Raw genomic sequence first — 27,421 nt, 5'->3', positions numbered from 1 at the left:
GTATTAATGTAAGCCTACTTGCGACAATAAAGATTATTATTATAAAACATAATAACCAAGCTGTATATAAACATTAGTGCCTGTATGCATAGATTACAGTTCTAGGATCTGACCAGAGGTGGCGTGGCGACAGGAGAACGCTACTAGAACACAGCCACAGATGAAAGAGAATGTGGATTGCAGGCACACAGTCCAGTCGCATATCAAGCAGCTCCTGAGTCAACAATAATTAATAATAGTTAATCATGTTTATTTGTATTTAGCCAGCGTATCCAACTATAATCTTAGTAGACATCATAGAAACCCTTTAGTGTTTTAGTGAATTAATAAACAGTTTTCTTCATTTATAAAGCCTGATCACTTGAACTACAAAGACCTCGCTATCCGTGCATACAGAGAACATTACAGGGGTGCCCTGCCCTTATGGATGAGTAGTAGTTCAGGGGTCGAGAGACCTCTTCCTGCACTGGAGCACCAGCACGCAGAGCTCCTCAACATAAATCATGGGATTAAGTGCGGGCGTCAGTGACAGGGAGTTCCCAGCTGAGGCCCTGGATTGCAACAATGACCGCGGTCCAACGGCCACACTGTGCCAGAAAAGCAGCGTGGCACAGCTAGGAGATGCCGCTCCCGGGATCTACCCAGCTCGCAACACTTCGCAAAATTCATCACTTTTTGGCAAATCTGCATATTAGAGCGTGATCGTAAGTCTGATTCTAATGTGGATATTCCCGAGGAACCTGAGGCTTTAGGAGTCATTTCCTTTGCCTCAGAGTCCTCGGGCGAGCGCCGTTCAGCACTGGTCCCCACAAACGGGGGCCAGACAGAACTGCACTCGTGGGGGTCTCCCAGGGGATCGCAGGCCCCCAGCTGCAAACCCTTTGGGCAGGGTGGTGCCCTGTCATCCAGGTGGCAGTGCTGGTACCACCTGGGTACCCTGACAGTGTCCCCTGGGTACCCTGACACTGCCAGAGTGCCAGTTTGGCACTGCCAAGGTGCCAAGCTGGCATTTTTGCACACATGCGCAATAGGGCTGGAGGTGCCCTGTCGGGGTGTTGGGGGAGTGGGGTGGATGCCCTCCCGTAGTGTGTCCGGGCTTGGGGGAGGGGGGGAGGGGGGGGAGGGTGGGGATTGCTTTGGGGCCTTTGAGAGTGGGACACCATATGGGCGGAATTCTCCGCCATCCAAGAATCGGCGGGAGCGGGAATCGCGCCCTGCCGATCGGCGTGACCCCCGCGCCGATCGGCGTGTCCCCCGCGGCGATTCTCCGGCCCACGATGGGCCGAAATCCCGCCGTTGACAGGCCAAGCCCACTGGCGTGGTTTCAACCACCTCTGGTAGTGGCGGGTGGGCCCCCGGGGTCCTGGGGGGGGGGGGGCGGGGCAATCGGACCCCGGGGGGGTGCCTGCACGGTGGCCTGGCCCGCAATCAGGGCCCACCGATCGGTGGGCGGGCCAGTGCCGTGGGGGCACTCTTTTTCTTGCGCCGCCACGGCCTCCACCATGGCGGAGGCGGAAGAGACCCCCCCCTACCGCACATGCGCCGGTGGTGACGTCAGCGGCCACTGACGCATGGGCGGATGAGCGAACTGGCGAAGGCCTTTCGGCCAGCCCTGACGTCGGCAGGCAGGCGCCAAAGTGCCACTCCGCTACTCTGGGACCCCCCGCCCCGCCGGGTAAGGGAGACTCCCGGCCCATTTCTCACTAGGCTGGGGAGTTCCAACGAGCGGAGATTCCCACTGTACAAAATGGGGCTATGTGGGGCCTTGGCCGCACTTGGCCGCACATAACAGCCTCCCCGAACAGGTGCCGGAATGTGGCGACTAGGGGCTTTTCACAGTAACTTCATAGTAACTTCATTTGAAGCCTACTCGTGACAATAAGCGATTTTCATTTCATTTATTCAACATGAATAACCATGTGTTGCTGGGCACTGTGAGCGCCGAAACACGGGGCTAAATGCAGTCACTCCGGGACTTTTTGTTCCCATTTGGGTGAATGCCGCCAAAGATCGCGTGATGTTTCTCAACGCGCTCGTCAAGGGACTTTGTTGCAAGTTGGTCAGATCGCACCTTAGGAAATGTGTGTGCTTCATGTAAATTCTGTCAATAATTCTGTCAATCCCAATCCCGTCTGAGTGTCCTCGTTTGGAGGTGGTTTCTACCCCATGCCTCGGACTGACTTAGTGACAGGAGGGATTGTTTAAATTAAATTTGGATCTCGATATTTTTACGCTTTATATGCTGTAATTCTACCATCGTGGCTTTCATTTTATTTCAGTGCCGGCAGCTTTGCATTGCGCTTGCTGATTGGAAAATGTGTTTCTCTGTAATTTGGGACTGCAATCCTGTGTGACCTGGGATACTGTCGAAGCAATGAAACTGAATAACAACCAAGCACAGTGGCGTCTCTGATGCGATCATTTTCAGATGAAACGAAACTGAGAGATAAGTTTCGTTTCTCTGGAAATGAAACGTCAACGTTGCTCCCCGCTTTTAGCTGAGTGGTAAACACACCAACATAGCATTTGCTCACTGCCGGCAGAGAGTGCTGAAGATGGGGTTTCTGTCTGGCTACACACTGGAACGATCAATATTTCTGCTTTTCCCAGGTAATTTCAAAAGTGCTTTATAATTCATCTCTTTGCTCAAAAGTAAGTGCTTTTGTTTTTCAGCAAGGTTTCGGCTCGCTGCATTTTGGATTAAGAAGCGTCCTTCAATGGTAGCCTGTTTATTTGTGTCTTGTTTTAGCAGTGCTGTTCCACCTGGGTGCAGACGCTGCAACAGAAGTTTCCATAAGGCTGGGGGAAATTGCAGAGCTGCCCTGCGAGGCTTCCTATGTACCTGGAGTTCAGTACCGAGCGATCAGCTGGTACAAGGTAAAAGAGATTTACTGTTGTATTTAAGGTAGATTTGGACCATATTTATATAAAGCAGTCACAGTTTGGGCTGAGGATGCAGTTATGGGGAACTTTTTGCACACAGGTGGATTGAGCCTTCAGTTAAAATCGAAAAGATGGTCCGTGTGGAGTTTGCACATTCTCCCCGTGTCCGCGTGGGTCTCACGCCCACAACCCAAAAGATGTGCGGGGTGGGTGGATTGGCCATGCTAAATAGCCCCTTAATTGGAAAAAATGAATTGGGTACTCAAAATTAATTTTTTTTAAATCGAAAAGATGCAAAGCTCCAAATATTGTACGACACTAACCTTCAAACGTTGCAGTGTGAATGACGCCCATTGTGGGCACGATCTTTTGGCAAATCTGACAGTTAGACTCACTTTAATACGCAATTTCCCGAGGCATTGCTTGGTCACAGTAAGAAGTCTCACAACACCAGGTTAAAGTCCAACAAGTTTATTTGGAATCACGAGCTTTCCGAGCTTCGCTCCTTCAACAGGTGAGTGAAGAAGTTGGTGACACAAACACAAATATAGACAAAGTCAATGATGCAAGACGATACTTTGAGTGAGAGTCTTTGCAGATAATTAAGTCTTTACATGTCCATACAGTGCCACTGGAGAGAGGGATGATCACAGTTTAAAGAGGTGTGAATTGTCTCAAGCCAGGACAGTTGGTAGGATTTTGCAAGCCCAGGCCAGATGGTGGGGGGTTAATATAGTGAGACATGAATCCCAGGTCCCGTGTGGAACTTGGCTCTCAGTTTCTGCTCAGCGATTCTGCGTTGTCACACGTCCTGAAGGCTGCCTTGGAGACCGCTTACCCAAAGATCAGAGACTGAATGCCCTGGACTACTGAAGTGTTCCCCAACTAAAAGGGAACATTCCTGCCAGGTGATTGTCGTGCCATGTCCTTTCGTCCGTTGTCGCAGTCTATGTCCACCTTGGTGACCTCGGGCGAGTGCCCATTCTAGTTCCACAAACGGGGGCCAGATGGAAGGGCACTCGTGGGAGTCTCAAGGGGATTGGAGGCCCCCGGGTACATACCCTTTGAGCAGGTCAGTGCCCTGGAAGTGCTGCTGCCACCTGGGAACATTGGCCCTGCCACCTTGGCACTTGGGTTAGATAGGGGGCCTCAATAAGGTCACACATAGCCTTGTTTTCTGCCCTGAGCAGCTCTGCTCGCCGGAACACCTCAGCGTAGCGAAGGATCAGGACCCCATTTTTAAATGGTGTCCTGATCTCTGGAGCCACCTGACATACCACCCCCACATCCCCAACAAGGGGGTGCCTGTGTCCCCACTGCACTCCCACGAATACCCATGCAGCGCAACTCCAGCCTGATAACCACTGTGAAAGATGCCAGCTTTGCAGTGCCAGCCTGGTTTTATGACAATGCCATTGTCACCTGGATGGAGTCAGGCTGGCACCCCAGCTGCTACTGCCAGGGTGCCAGTGTCAAGGTTCCCAGGTGGCACTGGCAGTGCCAGGGTACCACCCTACCCAAAGGACATGCACCTGGGTGCCTCCGATCCCCTGGGAGACTCCCACGAGTGCCGTTCCGTCTGCCCCCCTTGTATGGAGACCAGAATTGAATGGCACTTGCCCAAGGTAACCAAGGTGGAGGGAATAGATCCCAATCCCTTGGGTGCCTCGGGAAACTGCATAACGGTCCAGCTCGAAAATGCAGATTTGTCAAAAATCCCAGCTACAATGGGCGTGATTCACATTGCAACATCTCGCAAGATTGTGTTAGATCTTGCCAATGGGAGGTGTTGCAAGTTGGCTAGATCCCAGGAGCGAGGTCTCCCGGCTTCTGTCAGCCAAAGTGTGCTGCTTTCCAGGTGCAGCATGGCTGTTTGATTGCGCTCGTGGTCGCCACAGGAAATGAAGTGCAATTCCCGCTGGGTGGATTGGCACAATCCAGATCACAATCCACCCACAAAACAGTTTTTTGGAGCCAGGGCTGATTTGTATCGTGGGACCCGAAGAAGCTGGCAAGGCTGGATCCCATGTCGGAATGATACTATAGCCCCCCCCCCCCCAAACCCCTCCCATAACGCTGGCAAGGTTCACCCCCAAATTACTGGCTCCCCAAATCGCTGGCCAAGAACTGCCTAATTGCTGGCAAGGCCTCCCCCAAAGTGAATGACATTCCGTTCTGGGTTCGCCAGAAGGTCCCCTTCGCCCCAGCCCCCCCCTTTAAGCCCAGGAGGTGCAGGCCAGGAGACCGCCCCAGGGAATTGAATAGGGGAGGTTATGGCGCAAAACCCTCAGCAATTATATCCACTTCCACCATGAACCATTCAGCTGCTCTTATATTTCACACTTGGGTGTTAGGTTGAGTCATAAAAATAATCAGTCAAATCATTTGCATTGAAAGGGAAGAAGTTTTTAAGAGGGGAAAATAATCAGTCAAATCATTTGCATTGAAAGGGAGGGAGTTTTTAAGAGGGAAATTATGTGTTATTTTTTGGTTTCCATCCTCGATTAACTATTTCGTTTCTATACGTGTCAGCTTGCCTTGTGGCCATCATAGATTTAAGGCAAAAAGGGCTGGAAATTTAGAGGGGATTTGAGGAAAAACCTTATCACCCAGGCGGTGGTGAGAATCGGAAACTCACTGTCTGAAAGGGTGGTCGATGTGGGAACCCTCACAATTTAAGAAGCGTTTTGATGAGCACTTGAAATGCTGTAGCATACAAGGCTGCAGGTCAAGTGCTGGAAAATGGGATTAGAATAGACAGGTGCTTGATGGCTGGCGCAGGCATGATGGGCCAAAGGGCCTTTTTTTGTGCTATTAAACTCTGACTCTATGAGCCTATTCTAACTAGGCCTGAATGCAATACTGAGGGAATGCAGAATTGCTGCTGTGCTGCCTCTTGTCCTTATGGATATAAAAGACCTTTAAACATAGATGCCTATGTTTATGGCCGAAGGCTAATTACTTGCTGAACAGAATAAGAATTTCTGGGTTTGAAATCAAGCCAAATATATGTTTGAATATATTAAAAACAAATCTTTAAAAAGGTTGGGTTAGAAGTACAACTAGAAATATTGGACTTTACAGCACACATGGAGATTACAAAGCCCACGTCTGGGCCTGTACTCGATGGAGTTTAGAAGAATGAGGGGGAATCTCATTGAAACATACAGGATACTGAGAGGCCGAGATAGAGTGAACATGGAGAGGATGTTTCCACTAGTAGGAGAAACTAGAACCGAGGGCACAGCCTCAGACTGAAGGGACAATCCTTTAACAGAGGTGAGGAGGAATTTCTGCAGCCAGAGGGTGGTGAATCTGTGGAACTCATTGCCGCAGAAGGCTGTGGAGGTCGAGTCACTGAGTGTCTTTAATTCAGAGATAAATAGGTTCTTTATTAAGAAGGGGATCAGGGGTTATGGGGAGAAGGCAGGAGAATGGGGGATGAGAAACATATTAGCCATGATTGAATGGCGGAGCAGACTCAATGGGTCGAATGGCCTGATTCTGCTCCTATGTCTTAAGGTCCATATCTCTAGCTGACTCTTTGCAAGAGCAAGCCAAATCTAATTTCAATCTTCCTCTACATTAAATGATTTTTCATATGTTGGTCTCCGGTTTAAGTACCGGAAGTCCTCTCTTTACGTTGCCCCTATTTAAGTTGTTTGACAGTTTAACTGACCGCTGTTGAGGTAGGGGTTTGCATTTAACGTTTAACGTTCAACCTTGTTTCCTGCTCCTTGTATTTTTAAAAAATATTTTATTGAGGCATTTATATTATAACTTTTAACAGAGTAAACAACCAAACATCGAACAATTCATGCTCATTGTAGAGTCGCGTGGTCCGATCTGCTCGATTTTGGAGTGGATGCTTCCTCCTGCCCACCAACCCTCCCTCTTGCAGCTTACCTTAAACTCTCGCTCACAGGGAGGATTGGGGAGAGGGAAGGGGGGTTGGGGAGAGGGAAGCAGCGAGTGCAAGAGGTAGTGACCTGGAGGGTTGTGGACTGGAGGGGATGGTGGTGGCTCATGGAGCAGGATGTGCAGCATGAGGAGGTTTGGTGAACACAATCAGCGATGATTGGGAGATTGGGCAGTGGCAAAGATGAGGAGCAGCGAATGGGACATGGAAACTAATTGAAAAGAATGAGCATTTTTTCCTTTTTTTAAATTTCATTTCATAAGTTAATTTTTGAATATAGGAATTTAGCAATTATAGTAATTCAACTTGCAGAATATAAGAGATATGTCCTACTGGAGCCTTAACTATATGTTTTACATTACTTATAATGGGAAAATCCGATTTGAAGTTACACATTTCAGGAATGCATCTACAACACTGTACAGCAGAGAGGCACAGTGGTTAGCACTGTTACCTCACAGTGCCAGGGACCCAGGTTCAATTCCGGACTTGGGTCTGTGTGGAGTTTGTACATTCTCTCATGCCTGCATGGGTTTCCTCCAGGTTGTCCGGTTTCCTCCCACAGTCCAAAGATGTGCAGGTTAGGTGGATTGGCCATGCTAAATTTCCCCTTAGTGTCCAAAGATGTGTCGGTTACAGGGAATGGGTGGGGAAGTTGGCTGAGGTAGGGTGCTCTTTCAGACTCGATCTTCACTCTAAGAATTCTATCGGTTAAGCAAGGACTTGTACGCCACGCTCCAAGGTATTGACCATGCTAAATTGCCCCTTAGTGTCTAAAAAAGGTTAGATGGGATTACAGAGATAGGGTGGGGCAATGGGACTAGATAGTGTGCTCTTTAGGAGGGTCGGTGCAGACACGATGGGCTGAATGGCCACCTTCTGCACTAGGAATTCTATGATACTCTAGGTTACAAATGCACTGTGTAGAAAAACGAAACACTGTTTGATTCTCAGTGATTTACATACATTTTAATATTTTTCTAGGTTGCTGGTGATGGGTTCAGTTTATCAGGAATTGTGCGACGGGATTTCACAGAGAACATTTCCAGGAAGTATCTGGGTTTTAACGGATCAGTTGACGTGGCTAGTGCCAAGCCTTATGCCTTGACCATTCACAATGTCTCCAGTGAAGATTTGGGAACGTACCGGTGTTCCATGTGGGCTCCACTTGGAAAGAGAAACAAAGAAGCGGATATGAGACTGATCAAAGTGGGTCAGTATCTTAACAAAAGTTAACCGATGGCGTATAGTTAAATCATACGGTGCAGTTATGAAATACCGCTTCTGGTGCTGAGCTTTGCATTACAGGAGCACAAACCAGGAATTGGTGAGAAATACTGCCCTTGGATGGAAAACTGTATGGGATAGGAAGTGCTAATTCATCTAACCTATCCTCCTATGCAAAAGACGAAGTGTTAAGAATGTGTTCCCGTTTCCGTCCACAGATGGTGACTGACCTCCTGGGCATTTCCAGCACTGTTTTTGTTTTTATTTTGCACTAACAATTTGGTCACCTAGCAATGGGTCAAAGTGGTTCTGCATTGATTACATTGATTGTCCATGGACAGACATGCCGCGGGCCACAACCTGTGCAACCTGCATGGGTTCCTTTGATGATCTCAATGAGGAAACTTACGCAAGTAACAGCCAGTGACACTGTATCTGCCTAGGTACCTCAACATAGAATCAACAATCAATGCTTTGAAACGGTGATACTCCACACCTGGAGTTCCAATGAAATCATGAGTGGGTAGTGATACCCAGAGGTGACTTCTCTATCATGATATCATCAGAATATTATGTTGCAATATGGGAATTCCACACAAAAGGCTGCTGTGTTGCTACTCTTAAAACAATGGCTGCCTCAGACATGACTAGGAAACACTGATATGGGATCAAAGAAGTTCAAGACAGTCCCTATCGTCAAGAGTGACCTTGAGGGAGATAAAAGCAAAAGTTCTGTAGGCTGTCAGCAAGCCAGACGGTGTCTGTCCCAAACACAAATCAGTTGACATTTCGGCATAAAAGCCTCATTGGAATTGCAAAATATCACAAACAACATTGAATCAAAGAATCCCGAAAGTACAGAAAGAGGCCATAATAATAGGGGAAATGAGGGAGCAAACATACAGACAGACATAACATGAATTAGTGTGTCACTGCAAGGATCAGGAAATGATTAAAGGGCAAAAATGATTTGCACAGGAGACAAAAGGCATACATACTGAGAAAATGAGACATCCATAGAATCCCTACAGTGCAGAAGAAGGCCATTCAGCCCATCAAGTCTGCACCAACCATCCAAAAGAGCACCCTGCCTCGTCCTGTTCCCTGTAACCCAATTTACCTGCACATCTTTGGACTGTGGTGGGGAGACAGGAGCGCCCAGTGGAATCCCACACAGACCAAACTCCACACAGAGAGTCATCCAAGGCCGGAATTGAATCCGGGTCCCTGGCACTGAGGCAGCAGTGCTGCCCTGACTGAGGGTAATTGTTAGTGGACATCAATTCCAGCATGTTATGGAATGGAGTTGCTTGCCTTTTAAAGGTATGACTCCTTTGTTACCAGTCACTCAGCCGCCATAGCATGTACAGGGGCCACTGCAAGAAAGCATTGGGTGTTGGGAGGGCATATCAGCAAATTAGTGCAAGGCCCAGTGGACCCTGCAAGGTTTTCTTTCCTTCTCCCTTTAGATTTTGGCAACTGTGCACTTCAAGAGCTGATTCAGTTAATTTTTCATCCCTGACCCCACCATGAACTATAGTGATCTCCCAGTGATAATCCCAATATGGGTCGACATAGTCATTAGGGCTGACCATGGAGAAATCTCTACTAGTTATCGCAGTGTGATTTTGGGCAAGTGTTGATTTAACTAGTTCATGATCTCTCTCTAATGTTTTGATTGGAAAAGTCTTCACATTATTCACTTTGCGCCTGTTGTCAAAAGAACTAATAATTTATCTATAACAGTGTGTGCAGCTATTTCCATTGAGTGAATGCAGCACAAAACAGCAACAGAAAGCTTCAAAAGATGCCATAGCAACAAGAAAGAACACCATAGCAACATAGCGACTTGAAGTACAACAGTGCACCATTGTGCGTCACTCTGATCCAATTTAGAATTTGGCTACCACTCACAAACAGACTGCATGTGCAGAATTGGGGCAAAATTCAACTAAATTCGGGTTTTATGTTTGCTCAGAATTTTACCACACAAATGTATTCTGTTGCAACACAAATCGGTGACTATCTGTCCCCTATTTTCAATAGTGCAATTCATTTTCTAGGGCTCTGCTGAGGAGGAGGTGGGAATGGTCTACGGTGTGATAGTTATCTTTCAGATTAGTCCATATTTGTACAAAATGGCAAAACAGAAGTGAATCAATCACAGTATAAACAAAGTGTAGTGACCTCTGTGTTTTCTATTACTTATTCATTGTAGGGGAGACTGAAGAAACCAAGGATTTCACCTTGGAAAGGAAGCATTTGAGAGGTAATCTTATTGCACATATGAACATAAGTAGACCATTCAGCCTCTCAAGCCTGCTCCACAATTTAACTTGCTGATGGTTAATCTACAACTGAAGGCTACTTTCAACTTTTGCTTTATGTTCCTTAATATGGTTCTTACCTTAAAAACCTGCTGAACTTGGTCTTGTAAGCTCCAATTGTCCCAGCATTCAGGACCTTTTGGGAGAGCAAATTACAGGTTTCTTCTGTCCCTTCCAGGGATAGGACGGGGGAGTGAACCAGGGTAGAGTGCTCTTTCGGAGGGTTGGTGCAGACCCGTGGACTGAATGGCCTCCTTCTGCACTGAGAGATTCTATAGTCTTAATGCCCTCCATGATGGAGCATCCTTTTGGGTGGGCAATTCCAAAGATTTATAGCTCTCCAAGTAAAGACGCTTCCCCTCGTGTCAGTCCGAAATGATCAGCCTTGTACTGGATCCTATGTTCTAGATTTCCAAGCTAATGGGAAAAAAACTGTTAATAAGTACCCTGTTTAGCCCCTTCAGAATCTTGAATGAGATCACCTCCCATTCTTTTGGACACCAGAGAGTAAAGACACAATTTACTCAGCCTTTCATCATAGGACAACCCTCTCTTTGGAACCAAACTAGTTAACCTTCACTGAACTACCTCCAAGACAAGTGTAGCCTTCCTTAAATATGGGGACCCTAACCATGCACGATATTCTAGGTGTGGTCTCACCAAAACCCGATATAATTATAGACTTCTTTAATCTTGCACTCTAAATCGATAGCAATAAAACCAAACATGTCAATTGCCTTCCTAACTTCTTGCTATGATGTGGAGATGCCGGCGTTAGAGTGGGGTGAGCACAGTAAGAAGTCTTACAACACCAGGTTAAAGCCCAACAGGTTTGTTTCAAACACGAGCTTTCGGAGCGCAGCTCCTTCCTCAGGTGAATTTCCTTCACCTGAGGAAGGAGCTGCGCTCCGAAAGCGCGTGTTTGAAACAAACCTGTTGGACTTTAACCTGGTGTTGTAAGACTTCTTACTAACTTCTTGCTGTACAAGGATTCTAACCTTCTGTGTTTCTTACACCAGTACATCCAAGTCTTTCTCAACAATACAGTTAAAAGTTTCACGCCTTAGGGTTAATATACCTGATTTTGTTTTTCCCTCCATCCATCCAACCTATCTTGGAAGCACTGTGTTTAGGAAAGTTTCTTTTTAAGCACTTAAAATACAAGTTGTTGTGTCTTGGGAGAAATCATGATCACGGTGGTCATGGTAACATCAGTTGGCTATGGTTGCTGTAAAGGCTGCAGTGTGTGTGTGCACTGATCATTTGGGATGTGACCTAGCTGGAGCTTTTTCTGTTCTGTTATACTTGAGTGGGATTTTCTATGGGTACTGTCAAGGTATTTATGGGTTAGCTCAATCTGCAGTGAGGATTTTCCCCCTCTTTCTGTATGGCTATAGGTTTCAGAAAGCTTGAGACTGGCTATGGTGAGGGTGTTGCCATAGTTACAGCTGGCATTCCGTTGTAAGGATGAACACATAGCTGTTTAATTTAGGTTCAGATAAACAATTCTGTATACTTTGTGTGTGGTGCATTCCCTTTATCTTGTACCTTTTGCTTCCTTTGCTAGTTTTGCCCTAGTTTTATCTTCTGAAGGCTTTGTCGCGTTCACCTTATCGTAGAATCCCTACAGTGCAGAAGGAGGCCATTTAGCCCATCTGCACCGACCCACCTAAGAGTACCCCACCTAACCTTTTGGACACTAAGTGGCAATTTAGCAGCCTTAGTGGCCAATCCACCTAACCTGCACATCTTTAGACTAATACCCTTCATACCCTGGTTCTGGAATTGAGGTGGATTAAGTGTCAGTAGGGGACCATTTCGGAACAGTGATCATCCAGATGATAATGTTTAGGTTAGCTATGGAATATTACGCATAATCCAGAGTAAACAATGCTTAATTACAGGCGGGCCAATTTCAGTGGGGTGAGAACACATCTGGCCAAGGTAAATCAGAATGGATGATTGGCAGGCAACACTGCATCTTTAAAGATGAAACAGTTCAGGTACAGTTGAAGTACATTCCAATGGTAGAGATTCCAAAGCCAGAGCTCCCTGGGTGATGAAAGAGACAGAAAATAAGATGAAGCAGCAAAAGAGGTGTATATGATACATATCAGGTTAAGAAATCAAGTGAGAACTAGGCTGACTATGCACGTTTCAGAGGCGCAGAGAAAAAAAAGAAACTCAGAAAAGGCAGCGTGGTGGCACAGTGGTTAGCACTGCTCCCTCACCGTGCCAGGGACCCGGATTCAATTACGGCCTTGGGTGACTGTATGGAGTTTGCACGTCCTCCCCACATCTGCGTGGGTTTTCTCCGAGTGCTCTGGTTTCTTCCCACAATCCAATGTAGGTTAGGTGGGGTTATAGGGTTCTGGGGATAACCCACTTTGCTTACTTATATTACTTTATTATTATGACTCACTTATTTGTGTTGTTTCTCAGTTAATCCCTGCTTCCAAAAAAAACTTTTTAAAGTCACGACTGCTTCCCTGCGACGCTGACTGCACAGACACGGTTCCCGACACGGACAGTTACCCAAGACCGGGATCCTCAATGCTAACCACTGCACCACGTGCTGCCCTGAGACCATGTCACCATGGCGCTGACTGCGAGGACACTGTTCCTGGACTGCTTCTCTGCGATGTTGACTGAGAGGACATAATTCCCAGACCACTTCACCATGACGCTGACTGCAAGGACATCGTTCCCAGGTCATATCAGCATGACGCTGACTGCAAGGACATCGTTCCCAGATCACATCACCATGACGCTGACTGCACAGACACGGTTCCCTACACGGACAGTTGCCCAAGACCGGGATCCTCAATGCTAACCACTACACCACGTGCTGCCCTGAGACCATGTCACCATGACGCTGACTGCGAGGACATCATTCCTAGATCACATCACCATGACGCTGACTGCGAGGACATCATTCCCAGATCACATCACCATGGCGCTGACTGCGAGAACATCATTCCCAGACCACATCACCATGACGCTGACTGCAAGGACATCATTCCCAGACCACTTCACCATGACGCTGACTGCAAGGACATCGTTCCCAGACCACATCAGCATGACGCTGACTGTGAGGACATCGTTCCCAGACCACATCAGCATGACGCTGACTGCAAGGACATCGTTCCCAGACCACTTCACCATGACGCTGACTGCAAGGACATCGTTCCCAGACCACATCAGCATGACGCTGACTGCAAGGACATCATTCCCAGACCACTTCACCATGACGCTGACTGCAAGGACATCGTTCCCAGACCACATCAGCATGACGCTGACTGTGAGGACATCGTTCCCAGACCACATCAGCATGACGCTGACTGCAAGGACATCGTTCCCAGACCACTTCACCATGACGCTGACTGCAAGGACATCGTTCCCAGACCACATCACCATGACGCTGACTGTGAGGACATCGTTCCCAGACCACTTCACCATGACGCTGACTGCAAGGACATCATTCCCAGATCACATCACCATGATGCTGACTGCAAGGACATCGTTCCCAGACCACTTCACCATGACGCTGACTGTGAGGACATCGTTCCCAGACCACATCAGCATGACGCTGACTGCAAGGACATCGTTCCCAGACCATATCACCATGACGCTGACTGTGAGGACATCGTTCCCAGACCACATCAGCATGACGCTGACTGCAAAGACATCGTTCCCAGACCACATCAGCATGACGCTGACTGCAAGGACATCGTTCCCAGACCACATCAGCATGACGCTGACTGTGAGGACATCGTTCCCAGACCACATCAGCATGATGCTGACTGTGAGGACATCGTTCCCAGACCACATCAGCATGATGCTGACTGTGAGGACATCGTTCCCAGACCACATCAGCATGATGCTGACTGTGAGGACATCGTTCCCAGACCACATCAGCATGACGCTGACTGTGAGGACATCGTTCCCAGACCACATCAGCTGACACTGACTGTGAGAACACTGTTCCCAGACTGCTTCACTGTGACATTGATTATGAGCACACTGTTCCCAGACCATTTCTCTGTGATGTTGACGGCGAGGACATAGTTCCCAGACTGCCTCACTGTGACATTGTCTGCAAGGACTCTTCCCAGAATTGTTGAATGAACAAGGCAGAATTTCGAATGTGGCAGATACCATAAAACTTGGAAATATTGAAATTTGTGATGAGGATGGAGGGTGACTTCAAGAGGACATAGACAGGCTGATGGAATCGGCAAATTAAATTAAATGGAGAGCATTTTGGTCACCAGTATAAGGAAAGGCAATATAACATTGTAAAATTGGTGCAGAAACTGAAAGCTTGATGTCTATACCATTGAAAGTGGCGGGACAGGTTGCAAAAGTGGCTAAAAAGACAAACAGGATCGTGGTCTTGATGATTAAAGCTATAGGTGAGATTTTGCATGCCCCTCCCTTCCTCACAGAGTTTTTTGTGGTGGCAGAGTTGACCCACTATTGGATCTTCTGATCCCGCTGCTGTCAATGGCGGTTCCCCTTCTAAACACCCCCCTTCCCCGCCGCCGGGAAACCTGCAGTGGGTGTTCGCTGTCACCGGGACTTGAAGATCCCACTGATGGGAATGGCCGGAAAATTCCGGCCACTGGGTAAGCAAGGAGGCTATGAGGAACCCTCATAAAACACTGGTTCAACCTCGGTTGGAGCACTATGTCTAGTTCTGGGCACTTTTCCCCAGGAAGGATATGAAAGCTTTAAACAGGATACAGAAAAGATCGATGATTGATTGATTGGACTGAGGGATTTCGGTTATGTGGATAGATTGAGAGACATGGATTCCAAGCTATGATTGGTATCTCGGTGCATATCGAAAATAAGACATGAGAGTCTGAGGCCTCTATAGTTCAATTATACTCGAAACAAAACACTCATTGAGAAAAAAAATCTGCACGAGAGTCTATAAATGTGTATGTGGTCTCAGATACAGGAATGGCTGATTAGTGTTTTCTTTATATACAGATGATTCTCAGTCTGCAAGAATGACCTGGATTATACTGATATCCATTATATTGACGATGTGTGTGCTTATTTTGTGGATATCTCTTCTGTACAGGGTAAGTTACTTTATAAATTTGTTTTTAATGAAAGGTGTTGTCCAGCTACAACACTGGCATCTACCCAACAATGTGACAAATTGCCCAGGTATGCCCTGGATACAAAAAGCAGGACAAATTAAACCCAGCCAATTACCAGTCTACTCTTGAAAATCAATAAAGTGATGGGAGGGGTCATCCCAGTGTTTTGAAACAACACAATGTTCTGCACCATTTGAAGCAATCCATGTCCAAGTGCATCAAGACCTGGACAATATCCAGAATTGAGCAGACAATGGATAAGTAATATTCGTGACACACGAGTGCTGGGGCAATGACAATCGTCAACAAGAGAGAATCTGATAATTGCCCCTTGATATTCAATGGCACGGTGGCAGAGTGATTAGCACTGCTGCCTCACAGCTTAGGGTCCCGGGTTCAATTCTGACCTTGGGTGACTCTGTGTGGAGTTTGCACTTTTCCTGTGTCTGCGTGGGTTTCCTCCGGGTGCTCTGGTTTTCTCCGACAGTCCAAAGATGTGCAGGTTAGGTGGATTGGCCATGCTAAATTGCCCCTTAGTGTCCAAAAGGTTAGATGGGGCTACTGGGTTACGGGGATAGGGTGGGCTTAAATAGGGTGCTCTTCCCAAGGTCCGGTGCAGACCCGATGGGCTGAATGGTCTCCTTACGCACTGTAAATTCTATGATTACCATTGCTGAATCTTCCCCTATCAACATCCTGGGAATTACCATTGCACAGAAATTTAATTGGATTAGCTATGTAAATACCGTGACTACAAGAGCAGGTCAGAGGCTAGGAGTTCTGCAATGACTAACTCGCCTCCTCACTCCCCAAAAGCCTGTCCACCATGTACAAGGATAAGTCAGGAGTGTGGTGGAATACTCTCCAATTGCCTGGATGAGTGCAACTCTAACAACACTCAAGAAAGTAGGCTTCCTCCTACTGTCCAAAGATGAACAGGTTAGGTGGGTTGACCATGTTAAATTGCCCCTTGTGTCCAAAGGTTAGGTGGGATTGTGAGGAATGAGCCAAGGTAGGGTTCTCTTTCGGAGGGTCGGCTTCCTTCTGTACTCTCGGGATCTATGATGATGAAAGCTCACCACCACACTCTCCAGGGCAATTTGGGATGGACAATGAATGTTGGTCTAGCTATAAATGCACCCGTAAATGAATTTTAAAATTCAAACTGTGGGTGATGGTGACTAGCTCTAATCCACAAAGGTCCATTGGCATATCTGACCATGAGAGAGAGATACTTTGTTATATTGCTTGAGGGCCACCACACCACATCAAGCGTGGGACAAGGCAGGCTTCCATGATCTGCCACAGTGGGTATGGAAATTGAACCCATGCTGTTGGCATCATTCTGCACCACACTCTAGACAATTGAACTAACCCATCCCCACACAGACTGCTATTGATGGTACATAGAAACTTGTAAAACTGTTGTCCTTGCTGGCATTCCTTGGTGACTAAAGGGCCAAGCACAAATCGATAACTAGAATCAAATCCGTTTAAAGTAAAGGGGAACAATCAGGCTTAAGATCATCACTTTGAAATGGTACTGAATTTTAAAATGAGTTTTGATAAAATTGACTTAATAAGTTCTTATGCTGTGCTTTTGTGTCACCCTTCCAGAGACATCTCGGAGCAAACCAAATGAGCAAGAAAATGAAGAACTTCTTGCAACCATTTGGGGATCAAAAGCTTTTCTACAGCAATATTTAATGCTGAAGATCAGACTGACTGGAATGAGGCCTGCAGCCTTGTCAAAGCTGGAGGCCCGGGAACACTAAATGGCATAGAACTCCGACTTGGAAGCTGGCACAGATTGATGGCTGGTAGGGCTATCTCGCTTTGCCCACTGAGAGCACTCACGTCGAAAGGAGGGGGGACTGTTCCAACACAGTTGCTAATGAATCCACACCATGATGGCCTGGATTTTCTACTTCTGTAGCACACGAGGGATGCGAGTGGGAAAATTCTGTATTGCCAACCCATGGTTTTCCAACAATTGAAAAGAATACAGGGATTTTCTGCTGTGTGCTGGGAAGTGGAAAATCCGAGCCAACATCCTCACTCATGTAGGAAATATCACATCATATTTCACATCAGTGCTCGTACCCCACTTGAGAGCAGGACCAGGGAAGTCAAAGCGGCGGGAGTGATAGCAGGGAGGTCAGAGGACCTGGAGTGAGATCGAAAACTGTTGATTTGGGAAGGAGTGGGATTGGAGAGAAAGGACCCCGGACGAGATCAAGAGCAGGGCCTGGAGAGGGAGAGAACAGGATTGCAGGGAGTAATTTTGTCAATGATTGCTTGAGTAGTTTAATTCATCTCTGTTCAATTTAAGCAGAATATGCTAGAAATGTGCCGTTCAAATATTGTGAAACTTACCACTTGGAATGTTAACCCTTCGTACTTGTACTTGCTGCATTTTTCCATTTTATTCAAGCTTCCATCACCTCTGATTTTCTTCTGATCATAATGGGGAAAGGTTTTGTTGCCCTGCAGTTCGGAATCATAGGCAGAGAACCCTCCCTCCCGATTACTTACTCTTCAAAATGTCCTCAGCCTCCTGGTCATTTCCCGTCTCCACTTAACCTAGTACCTGCCTATGAGGTCCACTGACATTGATGGAGTGGTCTGAAATTCAAATTGTTTTCATGCTAAGTTGCCTGAGGATGCCCAATAAGCATTTGCACTTTACCTACTGTTACCTACTGCAGTTGTCCATAGCTATAATGGGTGGTTCTCCGGTTGACATAGAAAAAGACCCAAGCCTTTGCCCAGATGCAAAAGGAGAGGAGAGTTATTTGAATACTGAGAACTTTAAGGAATGATAATTGATTAATTGGAGATGTTGGGCACGATTCGACAGAAAATGACTACGGGCGTGAAAGATTTCTCAGTGTCTGGGGTGACATCCAAACTTGCATTTACCCACACCTTGGGTGCGATCTAATGGAAAAGTTTTGAAGTGTCATTTGTGGTGGGTTTTGCTGGGGGTTTCCCCGCAGGCTCTGCCAGCGAGGTGGGGGTGGGGGGGTTCCCCACCACTATATAACCACACTTCGTCACTTTTTTGGGCCGGGGGAGTTTCCCACTGGTTTAGCCCACGCTTAGGATTATTTTTTATCACTGGAAATGCAGAACTCTGAAATCGGACCGTCAATTTGAAAGGGTGCCCGATCTCTATGTGTGCTTGTGGTTCCCCCACACCCCCCACCCATGGGCAATGTCATCTCCCCCCCCCCCCCCCCCCCCACACACACACACACACACATGGGCATTCTCTGGCACATTCTGTTGTAGGTATCTGTACTTGGGAGATGGGGCAAACTGTGTAAGAGCAGCGGGCAGTGACAAGCCCAGAACCCCCTGTGTCGGAACAACTCCGACTTAGTTACAATTAACACCTTGTTTACACAAACAGATTCAACCTGTGCTCTGCAGTTGGGGGAGGAAATTGCCAATTCTGTGTCCTGCAACTAAACATTTTTTTGCAACTAAAATCCTTGAAAGTGACCACATTCATTCACAGTCCTCCCCCCCCCCCCCCCCCCCCCAAGTGAGAACACCCAGCTATGGGGTCCCACCCTCTTCAGGCCCCCTTAGAGCCCCCCCCCCCCCCCCCCCACTTGCAAGACCACAACCCATCATCCCCTACCTCCCAGAGGCCCCTACTTACCTGTCCTGCACCCCACGCACCCTTCAGACAACCCCTCCACACTTCTTGCATGGGCATAGCCTCCCTCAGTGCCAACCTGGCACCTATGCACCCTTGCACTGTCACCCTCACAGTGCTCTGTTGGCTTGTCAGTGCTACCTGAGCACCTTGGCAGTGCTTAGTGGCCAGGGGTGTCTGACGACCTGGGAGATCCCCCGGATACCGTTCCACCTGATCCACATTTGTGTGGACCAGTACTGAGCGGGAGACTCCTGGGGAGGCTGGAAGATGCCGGGTGAATAGGCTTTAGTAGTTTTAAACACTACTCACGCGAGGGCAGCTTGGCCATGCCCATTGTAGCGGGTTCCTGATCTTAATGCCTCACAGGACTTGGGTAGATCCCGTGAGCACAACGCGCTATGGGTTGCCCCATGTTTTGCCCCCCCCCCCTTTCAAGCTCCCCCTTCAGTGCCCCTAATGTTATGATGCCCCTTAATACTCCCCTTCACCCCACCCTTAATACACCCCTTTATCCCCCCCTTCAAGCCCTGGTCCTTGTGGCACTGGCAGCTTGGCACCCAGGCTGTGGCCCTGACACCTTGGCAGTATTCCTGTGCACGCACATGTTACACTTATCAAATGCAGGACGAAACGAGAGCTTGGGTTGGAAAGGAACACAATAAATTCATCCGCCTCCTTGGGGAGTATGGTGCAAAAGTGACAAAGCAACTTACTTTTGAGAACGAAACAGCCTCTGTGGATAATCACTTCCGGGTGCTTCAAACGTTTTCAAAGTTGTTTTGGATCCATAGTGATGAGTTTCAACTGTTCTCGTGAAGTAGAATAGAAAAATGATAAGTGCCAACCTGGAACCCTATAATGCCAGGTTAACATTGCCAAGGTGCCAGAGTATTGCCTGAGTGTCAGAGAATTGCCCAGCCCTGTTCCTGACCACATGGTGGGCTCCAGTGGCCTTCACGACCCCTGGAGTGGCCATCACGCATGGTCTCGGCTTGTGGAGGCCAGTACTAATCGCAGCCTGGCGACTCCCAGAATGTGGCCTCAGACCGGCCTTGCATATTTAGATGAGCCTACTGGCTGATTTAAATATGATTAACTGGATCACGTCCAGCGAGGGTGTGATCCAGATCGGGCTGGGCGCCGAGCGTAGGCTGACTCGTGAGGTTTTGCGTCCGGTTTGGGCCTCTCCCGTGATGCTGCCGGCACAACTAGATGAGGGCCAGACACAACCTGGCAGGAAAATCATGTCTGCTGTTCATTGACAAGTCATTGTACTCGATCTGCAAAATTGAAGTTGGCTACCAAAATAATCAACAGTCGGTTATAAAAATGTTTGATGGAGATTTCTAACAGAAAGCAGATGTTCTATTTATTTTTATACAAAATGTAGAAAATGTATAATTCTTACATTATTTATCATAATTTCTAAAAAATAAGATAAAAGTTAATTAAAAACATTATTTCATACAAAATCTATATCACAATTTGGTCAGGGTAATTCTTGATACAATTCAGAATCTGTGGACAGGTTTGGGCGGCACTGTAGCACAGTGGTTAGTCACAGCGTCAGGATCCCAGGTTCGATTCCCGGCTTGGGTCACTGTCTTGCGGAGCCTGCACGATCTCCCCGTGTCTGTGTGGGGTTTGCTCCGGATGCTCCGGTTTCCTCCCACAAGTCCCGGAAGATGTGCTGTTAGGTCATTTGGACATTCTGAATTCTCCTTCAGTGTACTGGAATGTGGCGACTTGTGGCTTTTTACAGTAACTTCACTGCAGTGTTAATGTAAGCCTACTTGTGACAATGAAGATTATTATTATTATTAGAGTATGATCTCTGTTATAATCCCTGCATCATGTTATCATTTTCTTACCAATTGGATTGAAACAACACATTCAGCACACTGGAATGATGCTGAACCTGCAAAAATGTTGAATATAAAAACCTATATGTGACACACAGCACAGCAACATGATGCATTACAATGTTTAATACCCCTCTATAGTTATAGAACATAGAACAGTACAGCACAGAACAGGCCCTTCGGCCCTCGATGTTGTGCCGAACAATGATCACCCCACGTAACCTGTATACCCGTAACCCAACAATCCCCCCATTAACCTTACACTACGGGCAATTTAGCATGGCCAATCCACCTAACCCGCACATCTTTGGACTGTGGGAGGAAACCGGAGCACCCGGAGGAAACCCACGCACACACGGGGAGGACGTGCAGACTCCACACAGACAGTGACCCAGCCGGGAATCGAACCTGGGACCCTGGAGCTGTGAAGCATTGATGCTAACCACCATGCTACCGTGAGGCCCACATTATGTACTATGTAATTGACATAGCAGTGCCAATGGAGATTTGCTAACACTGAACTAAATGACAGTGATCAAATTTAGCTAAAGAATACCAGTATTACAATAAAGCAAGATTGTGGAAATTCACAACAATCTGCACAGCATCTGGAAGGATGAGAGATTTTCTCATTGAGAGATTTTATGTGATTAATGTCTGCTTACTATTTCACAACAAATTGAATAAAGTAATGTGTTGTTTTGATATCAGAGTTAAATTTTACCAATCATTGTGCCAAGAGTGAATAGCATGTAAATTCCTTATTGCATCAATCACTGTTTGTCGATGTTCTCTGTTGATTATTCTTTTGTAATATTGATATTTACATTGATAGGGTGGGAAGGAATGGAAGGTCACGACCCATTTCGTAAAGGTCTGGAACACGTTGGACGCGACCTAACCACAAAAAAAATGTTGTTATTGAGGGCCCGGAGGGGAATGCTTCCCGAAGCCTTACCTCCGCGCCATTTCCTACACTGAGGAGGTCCAACAAGCGAAGCACCTCTGTGCAGGAAGAGACTGGGATGCCATTTTAAAATGGTGACCCAATCTCTCGACCACCCCCCCCCAAACTCACTTGTCACGGGGTCCTTGGGGGGAGAGGGGGGGGGGGCACCTCTCACGGCAGACCACACCTGGGCCCAATCCCTGATGTGAGCAAAATGCCAGCTTGGCACCTTGGCACTGTCATCTTGGCTGTGTCATTGCCAGACTGGCAGTTCCAAGGTACCCAGGTGGCACCAGCAGTGCCAGGGTGTCATCTTTCTGGAGGATAACCACCTGGGGCCTCTAGTTGCCTGGGAGACGCCCCCCCCCCCCCACGAAATGCCATTCCATCTGGTATCCGGGGACCAGTGCTGAATGGTGCCCGCCTCTGGTTTCCACGGCAAGGCCGGTAGATCCTGGGGTGGCCATTCGATCCAGCTTTCGAATGGCTAAGCGGGCTTTTGAACTAACTTAACCGTGCACCACAGATCGCACCATCTCGCGAGATATGGTTAGATCTTGTGAGGCGTAACGGCGTTGGAAATCCCGGGAGAGGCTTCTCCCGGGATCTACCAGCCGTGTCCCACTCCGATTCCGGCAGTTCGCAGCCAGTAAATCGCACCTGTTGTTTGAATGCTGTGAAAGTGATTGAAGAGCTGAAAGTCGACCTTGGAACAATGGTAACAAAATCATTAGGAAAGATTGAACTTCTTGCTATGTGAAATTAGCATTATGTGACTTTTGATGTATAATGATCCATTTTCAATATGCATAAAATAGAGATCAAAGACGGAATTGCTATGTATTTTGAGCAAATCATTCGCTGTTTGTTATAGTCATGCTGCAAGTGTGAAGCATGGTGCCTTGGAACACTACAATAAAGAATCATACAATCATACACAGTTGTATTGCAAGATTTGACTGAGTACTTGGACTGATTTTTTAAATATCCTGCCTGGGGCTGCAAATACCAGCACTGATTTGTAACGCGGGTTCACCATTGCTGTCCTGGTTGTTGGTGAGTGTTACCAAGGTGATGGGAGGGTAGATCTGAGATTCCGCCTAACCTATGAATAACTGCAATTAAAATTGTTAAAGAGCTCATTGAGACTTGTAGAGGGACATTTTGAGATTTTGTTGGGACGCACAGGCTACATATTGGGCCAGGGCAGACCAGATCCATGGAGGCAGTCCTGGCTGTCCACATAAAATACATGGCTATTCAAAAGGGAGAAGGACTCAGAGGGTAGTCACTGTGTCAGCACAGGTTGCAGAGAGTCTGATAACTAAGGATTTGGGCAATGCAAGTGGATGCCTGTCTCAACGCACTGTGGAGGGATGAGAAGGGGGTGAGGCATTTAGGCACAAAGGGAGGTAACCTGACTACAAAGAGGGCAGTAGGTGGCAATAGGAGAAAAACTTCAGATTCTGGGTCCGCTGATGATGAGGAGCAACATCCTCTGCAGGAAGGGCAAAGCCAAGAGTATAAGGAGCGTAGGGGAGAATGATAAGGAGCAGGAAGGTAATGGAGTCTGTATCCTCAACATAGGATCTACCACCAAAGATTGAGCTACCCGTACGTGCCAGAGAACCAGTATCGTAGGAGATTGTGAATGTCCAGACGAAATGGCCACTACATTTATCAGCACTGCTCAAGATGCTGCCAAATACAGCAAAAGTCTTTGTGGCCTGTAGCATCTTTGCCGTTGGCTCCTTCCAAGGACGAGCTGCACACCTCAGTGGCGTTTCACACACAGCTGCACATAACGGGCGTCGGAGGATCGCCTGGGGCCGCCGAAAATCCCGCCCCCGCCGTGGCAGAGATTCTCTGCCACCCGGGAAGTGGCGGCGGCGGAATCTCGCCACTCCGATCGGAGAAGCCCCTGCGGTGATTCTCCGGCCCGGATGGGCCGAAGTCCTGCTGCTGGGAGGCCTCTCCCGCCGCCGAGGTTTGAACCACCTCTGGAACGGCGGGATCAGCGGCGCGAGCGGGGTCCTGGGGGGGGGGGGGGGGCGATTGAACCCCGGGGGGTGCCCCCACGGTGGCCTGGCCCGCGATCGCGGCCCCCTGCTCAGACTCCGGGCCAGTGCCCTGGGAGCACTATTTTCCTCCGTGGCCGCCACGGCCTTCACCATGGCGGAAGCGGAAGAGAACCCCATGTCGCGCATGCGCCGGCAGTGACGTCAGCTGCCGCTGACGTCGCTGCTGGCGCATGCGCCGATCGGCAAAAGCCTTTCGGCCAGCCCCGCTGCCGGGGGCGCCGGTTTTTTGCGCCAGTCTTCTGGTGCAAACCGCTCCGGCGCGGGGCTGGCCCCCAAAGGTGGGGAGAATTCCCCACCTTTGGGGAGGCCCGACCCATGAGTGGTTGGCGCTACTCCCCTATGCCGGCACCCTCCGTCACACCGGGTAGGGGAGAATGCCGCCCCACTAATGTGTTATCTGTGTTGGTCTAACCCCGACTGCAACTGGATGCAGTAAAACGAGAAACAGGCTTCGGACACAGGAGATGGTCCAACACTGTTTTATTGAACCAGTTGATTGCTGTACATAGTCTGCTGTGGGTTGACACTCTATTAACCTAACTGATAACCTCCTACTGGCTTGACCAGACTAGCTCTCTACCACATGGTGATGATGTTCATTGGCCTGTGCACTGTGACTATCTCCCTAGCCATGTCATGTGAGAGAGGGAGGGCCTTAATGCCCTGTGGGCTTTATAGTGGTGGTGTCCTGTCTGGTGATTGGTTGTTCTGTGTTGTGTGTGTTCATTGGTTAATCTGTGTGTCAATCACTGCCTGTCTGCATCTCATGATATACATGAGTAGACAATCACTATCTGAAAGCTCTCTTGATATTCTATCTGTGAGAGCTGGGCACTTCCTACAAATCCAGATAGATGATGTCTCAGCCACACAAAAGGGATGTGGGTTTTGCCTCCATTATTGGTTTTATCAAGGTGCAGGGCATCATCCTATTGGATTTGTTTATTGTCACGTGTACCAAGGTACAGTAAAAGATATTGTCCTGCGAGCCGCTCAAATAGACCATTTAGTACATAAAAAGAAAAGAAAAGAAAATACATAATAGGCCATCACAAGGTACACAACGCACCCATGTGACTATCACAGAGCCATGTGAGCAGCCTAAAAGATTCATCAACCGCAAGTGCTTCCTCTTTAACTGGTCTGCGACTACATCAAAACCTTCCTGCATGCGTGCACTCAAATTCCTGGTGACTCCTTCATCTTCCCAGAACTTAGTACCTGGATGGATTCTAGGGGACAAGGGTCCTTGAAGAAATAGGTACTCATCACTCTTGGAAAACCTGAGACTCCGGTATAAAGGGGCTGCTACCAGATTCATCTACTCAATAAGACAATTTTAGGCTGGTCCAAGGGTTTCTAAAGATGCAGCTCCTGTGCCTAGACCAGGCAGCTGACACTCTGTAGTACACTCCAGCAAGGGTCTTGCACATTATGATGGCCTGCTGTGCTCTCTATAACAGGGCCCTCCAGAGAAGTGTGGACCTTGAAGGCAGTGATGGGCTAGAAAAGAGACACAGCTCATTGGAGGAAGAGGAAGAGGCAGTAAACAGAGGCGCTCCTGCTGCACAGGATGGGGATTGAGGGAATTGTCAAGACGTTTTTACCATCAGGAATCATCTAATTAAGGCTCATTTCAACTGAGCTCCTCAGACCCGGGAGGAACAGCACGAGCTGGAACTCTGAGCTGCCTGTGGATCCACGTTGAAGGTGCAGGGCACCACGGTGGCACAGTGGGTTAGCACTGCAGCCTCACGGCGCTGAGGTCCCAGGTTCGATCCCGGCTCTGGGTCACTGTCCGTGTGGAGTTTGCACATTCTCCCCATGTCTGCTTGGGTGTCGCCCCCACACCCCAAAGATGTGCAGGCTAGGTGGATTGGCCACGCTAAATGCCCCTTAATTGGAAAAAATGAATTGGGTACTCTAAATTAAAAAAAAGAAGAAGATGCAGCCTGGAACAGCTCAATTCTTACTGTTGGTGAGGGGTTTACATCTTCCCAGAGTTTTCATTCTCACCACCCAAGGATCGTTGCTCCCCTTCAACACTTTATCCATCATTCATGTCCTGTCGTTAATGAAAGGAGGCTCACACTTTTGGCTTCTTGCGTCAGTATTTACAGGGTGCTCAAAAAGACAAAAGGCACACAGTTGCAGGAAGAAGACAGCCCAGTGACTGCACAGTTACTGTCCAATGCCTTCCATATGGCCTCGGATGAGGTGGAGGAGGCAGCTTACTCACTTGCTTTTCAGCTGAGATGTGTATGGCAGTCATCCTTGTATTGGGGGGATGCCAGTTGACACCTCCAGAGGTTGTGCCACCTGCACTATTGGGCCCTGCTGCATAAATGCTCTCTCAAGTTGAAGGGTCTGCTGCTGACGGTGGCGCCCATGGTGGGGGGGGGGGGGGGGGGGGGGGGTGCCACTCTCGTCTTCGTTAGTGCTAGACTGGCACTCAGATGCCTGGAGGAGATAACTAGCTATGGCACAACTGGCATCCCCTCCAAACATCTGCCCCATCAGCACCACTGACCAGTCAAGGCACACAGCATGCATCTTGTGACTATTGTCCCATTCAGCAGACAGGAAGGAAATATATATTGTCATGCCAGGGAGATATCAGGAACTTGGGTCCAGAAATGGGGTCTAAGATGTAGCAGGCAATTTGTGGGTTTAACAGACTGAGGGAAAAGACTGCCAGCAGCAGAGTTAGAGGGATATGCCCATGGCCTGAGTCACTTTGTCCCATTCAGATTTAATACAGGTGGGGATATGAACTGAGTGCTAGATTCGAGGGTGGACCATGCTAAGCCAAGGTTATTGGTCCCGGTGGGACGACAATGGAGGAAATGGGGAGAGGGGGCAGACCCTTGGAGCTTTGGGCATCCAGAGGTGAAAAAGTTTCCTTTTTTCTCATCAGTACACAATCTGTTCTCCATGATTGACTACTTTGTCGTGAGCTTGGCACTGTTGGCAGGGGTGAAGAAATCTGTGTGCTCGGTGGTGGCCATTTCTGATCATGCCCCACATTGCGTGGACCTGGAGTTGGAGGTGGACCAGGGGCGTCGCAAGGCGTGGCAGTTAGATGTAGATCTGCTAGCCGATGAGGTCTGTGAAAGGATCTCAAGGGGTATCCAGGATTATATCTTGACAATGATAATAGGGAGGTCTTATCCTCGATACTATGGGAGGCGCTGAAGATAGTAATGAGGGGAGAAATTATGGCCGGGGTTCACCAATAATGGCGTATAGTGGAGGTGAGGAGGGAGCGGGAAAACTGGTGAATGATATCATGGAGGTTGATCACAGGTATTCGAACAATCCATCCCCAGAGTTATTAGCAGAGAGAAATAAAGCTGCGGCTGAGGAGGTGCGACAGTTGAGGGGCAATT

The 27,421-nt window shown here is 48.0% G+C and overlaps 1 protein-coding gene across 2 annotated transcripts in view; it reads left to right on the top strand.

The window, feature by feature from the left end:
• Positions 1-2,226: 2,226 nt before the first annotated feature.
• The window catches only part of LOC119965983 (CD83 antigen-like), a 42,366-nt gene continuing 17,171 nt past the window's right edge, over positions 2,227-27,421 (top strand). The window contains exons 1-6 of one of the 2 annotated variants that reach the window (XM_038797057.1): positions 2,227-2,610; positions 2,753-2,877; positions 7,787-8,015; positions 10,248-10,298; positions 15,355-15,449; positions 17,088-17,290. In XM_038797057.1, coding sequence (XP_038652985.1) covers positions 2,556-2,610; positions 2,753-2,877; positions 7,787-8,015; positions 10,248-10,298; positions 15,355-15,449; positions 17,088-17,177 — 645 coding nt within the window. In that variant the 5' untranslated portion in view covers positions 2,227-2,555 and the 3' untranslated portion in view covers positions 17,178-17,290. Of the gene's footprint in view, positions 2,611-2,749; positions 2,878-7,786; positions 8,016-10,247; positions 10,299-15,354; positions 15,450-17,087; positions 17,291-27,421 lie in introns of both variants that reach the window. The other variant, XM_038797056.1, reaches the window with a different exon arrangement.

The sequence above is a fragment of the Scyliorhinus canicula genome, chromosome 5 (genome assembly GCF_902713615.1).
Source record: "Scyliorhinus canicula chromosome 5, sScyCan1.1, whole genome shotgun sequence".
Classification (NCBI taxonomy): Eukaryota; Metazoa; Chordata; class Chondrichthyes; order Carcharhiniformes; family Scyliorhinidae; genus Scyliorhinus; species Scyliorhinus canicula.
This window is presented reverse-complemented; position numbering and strand designations above follow the sequence as displayed.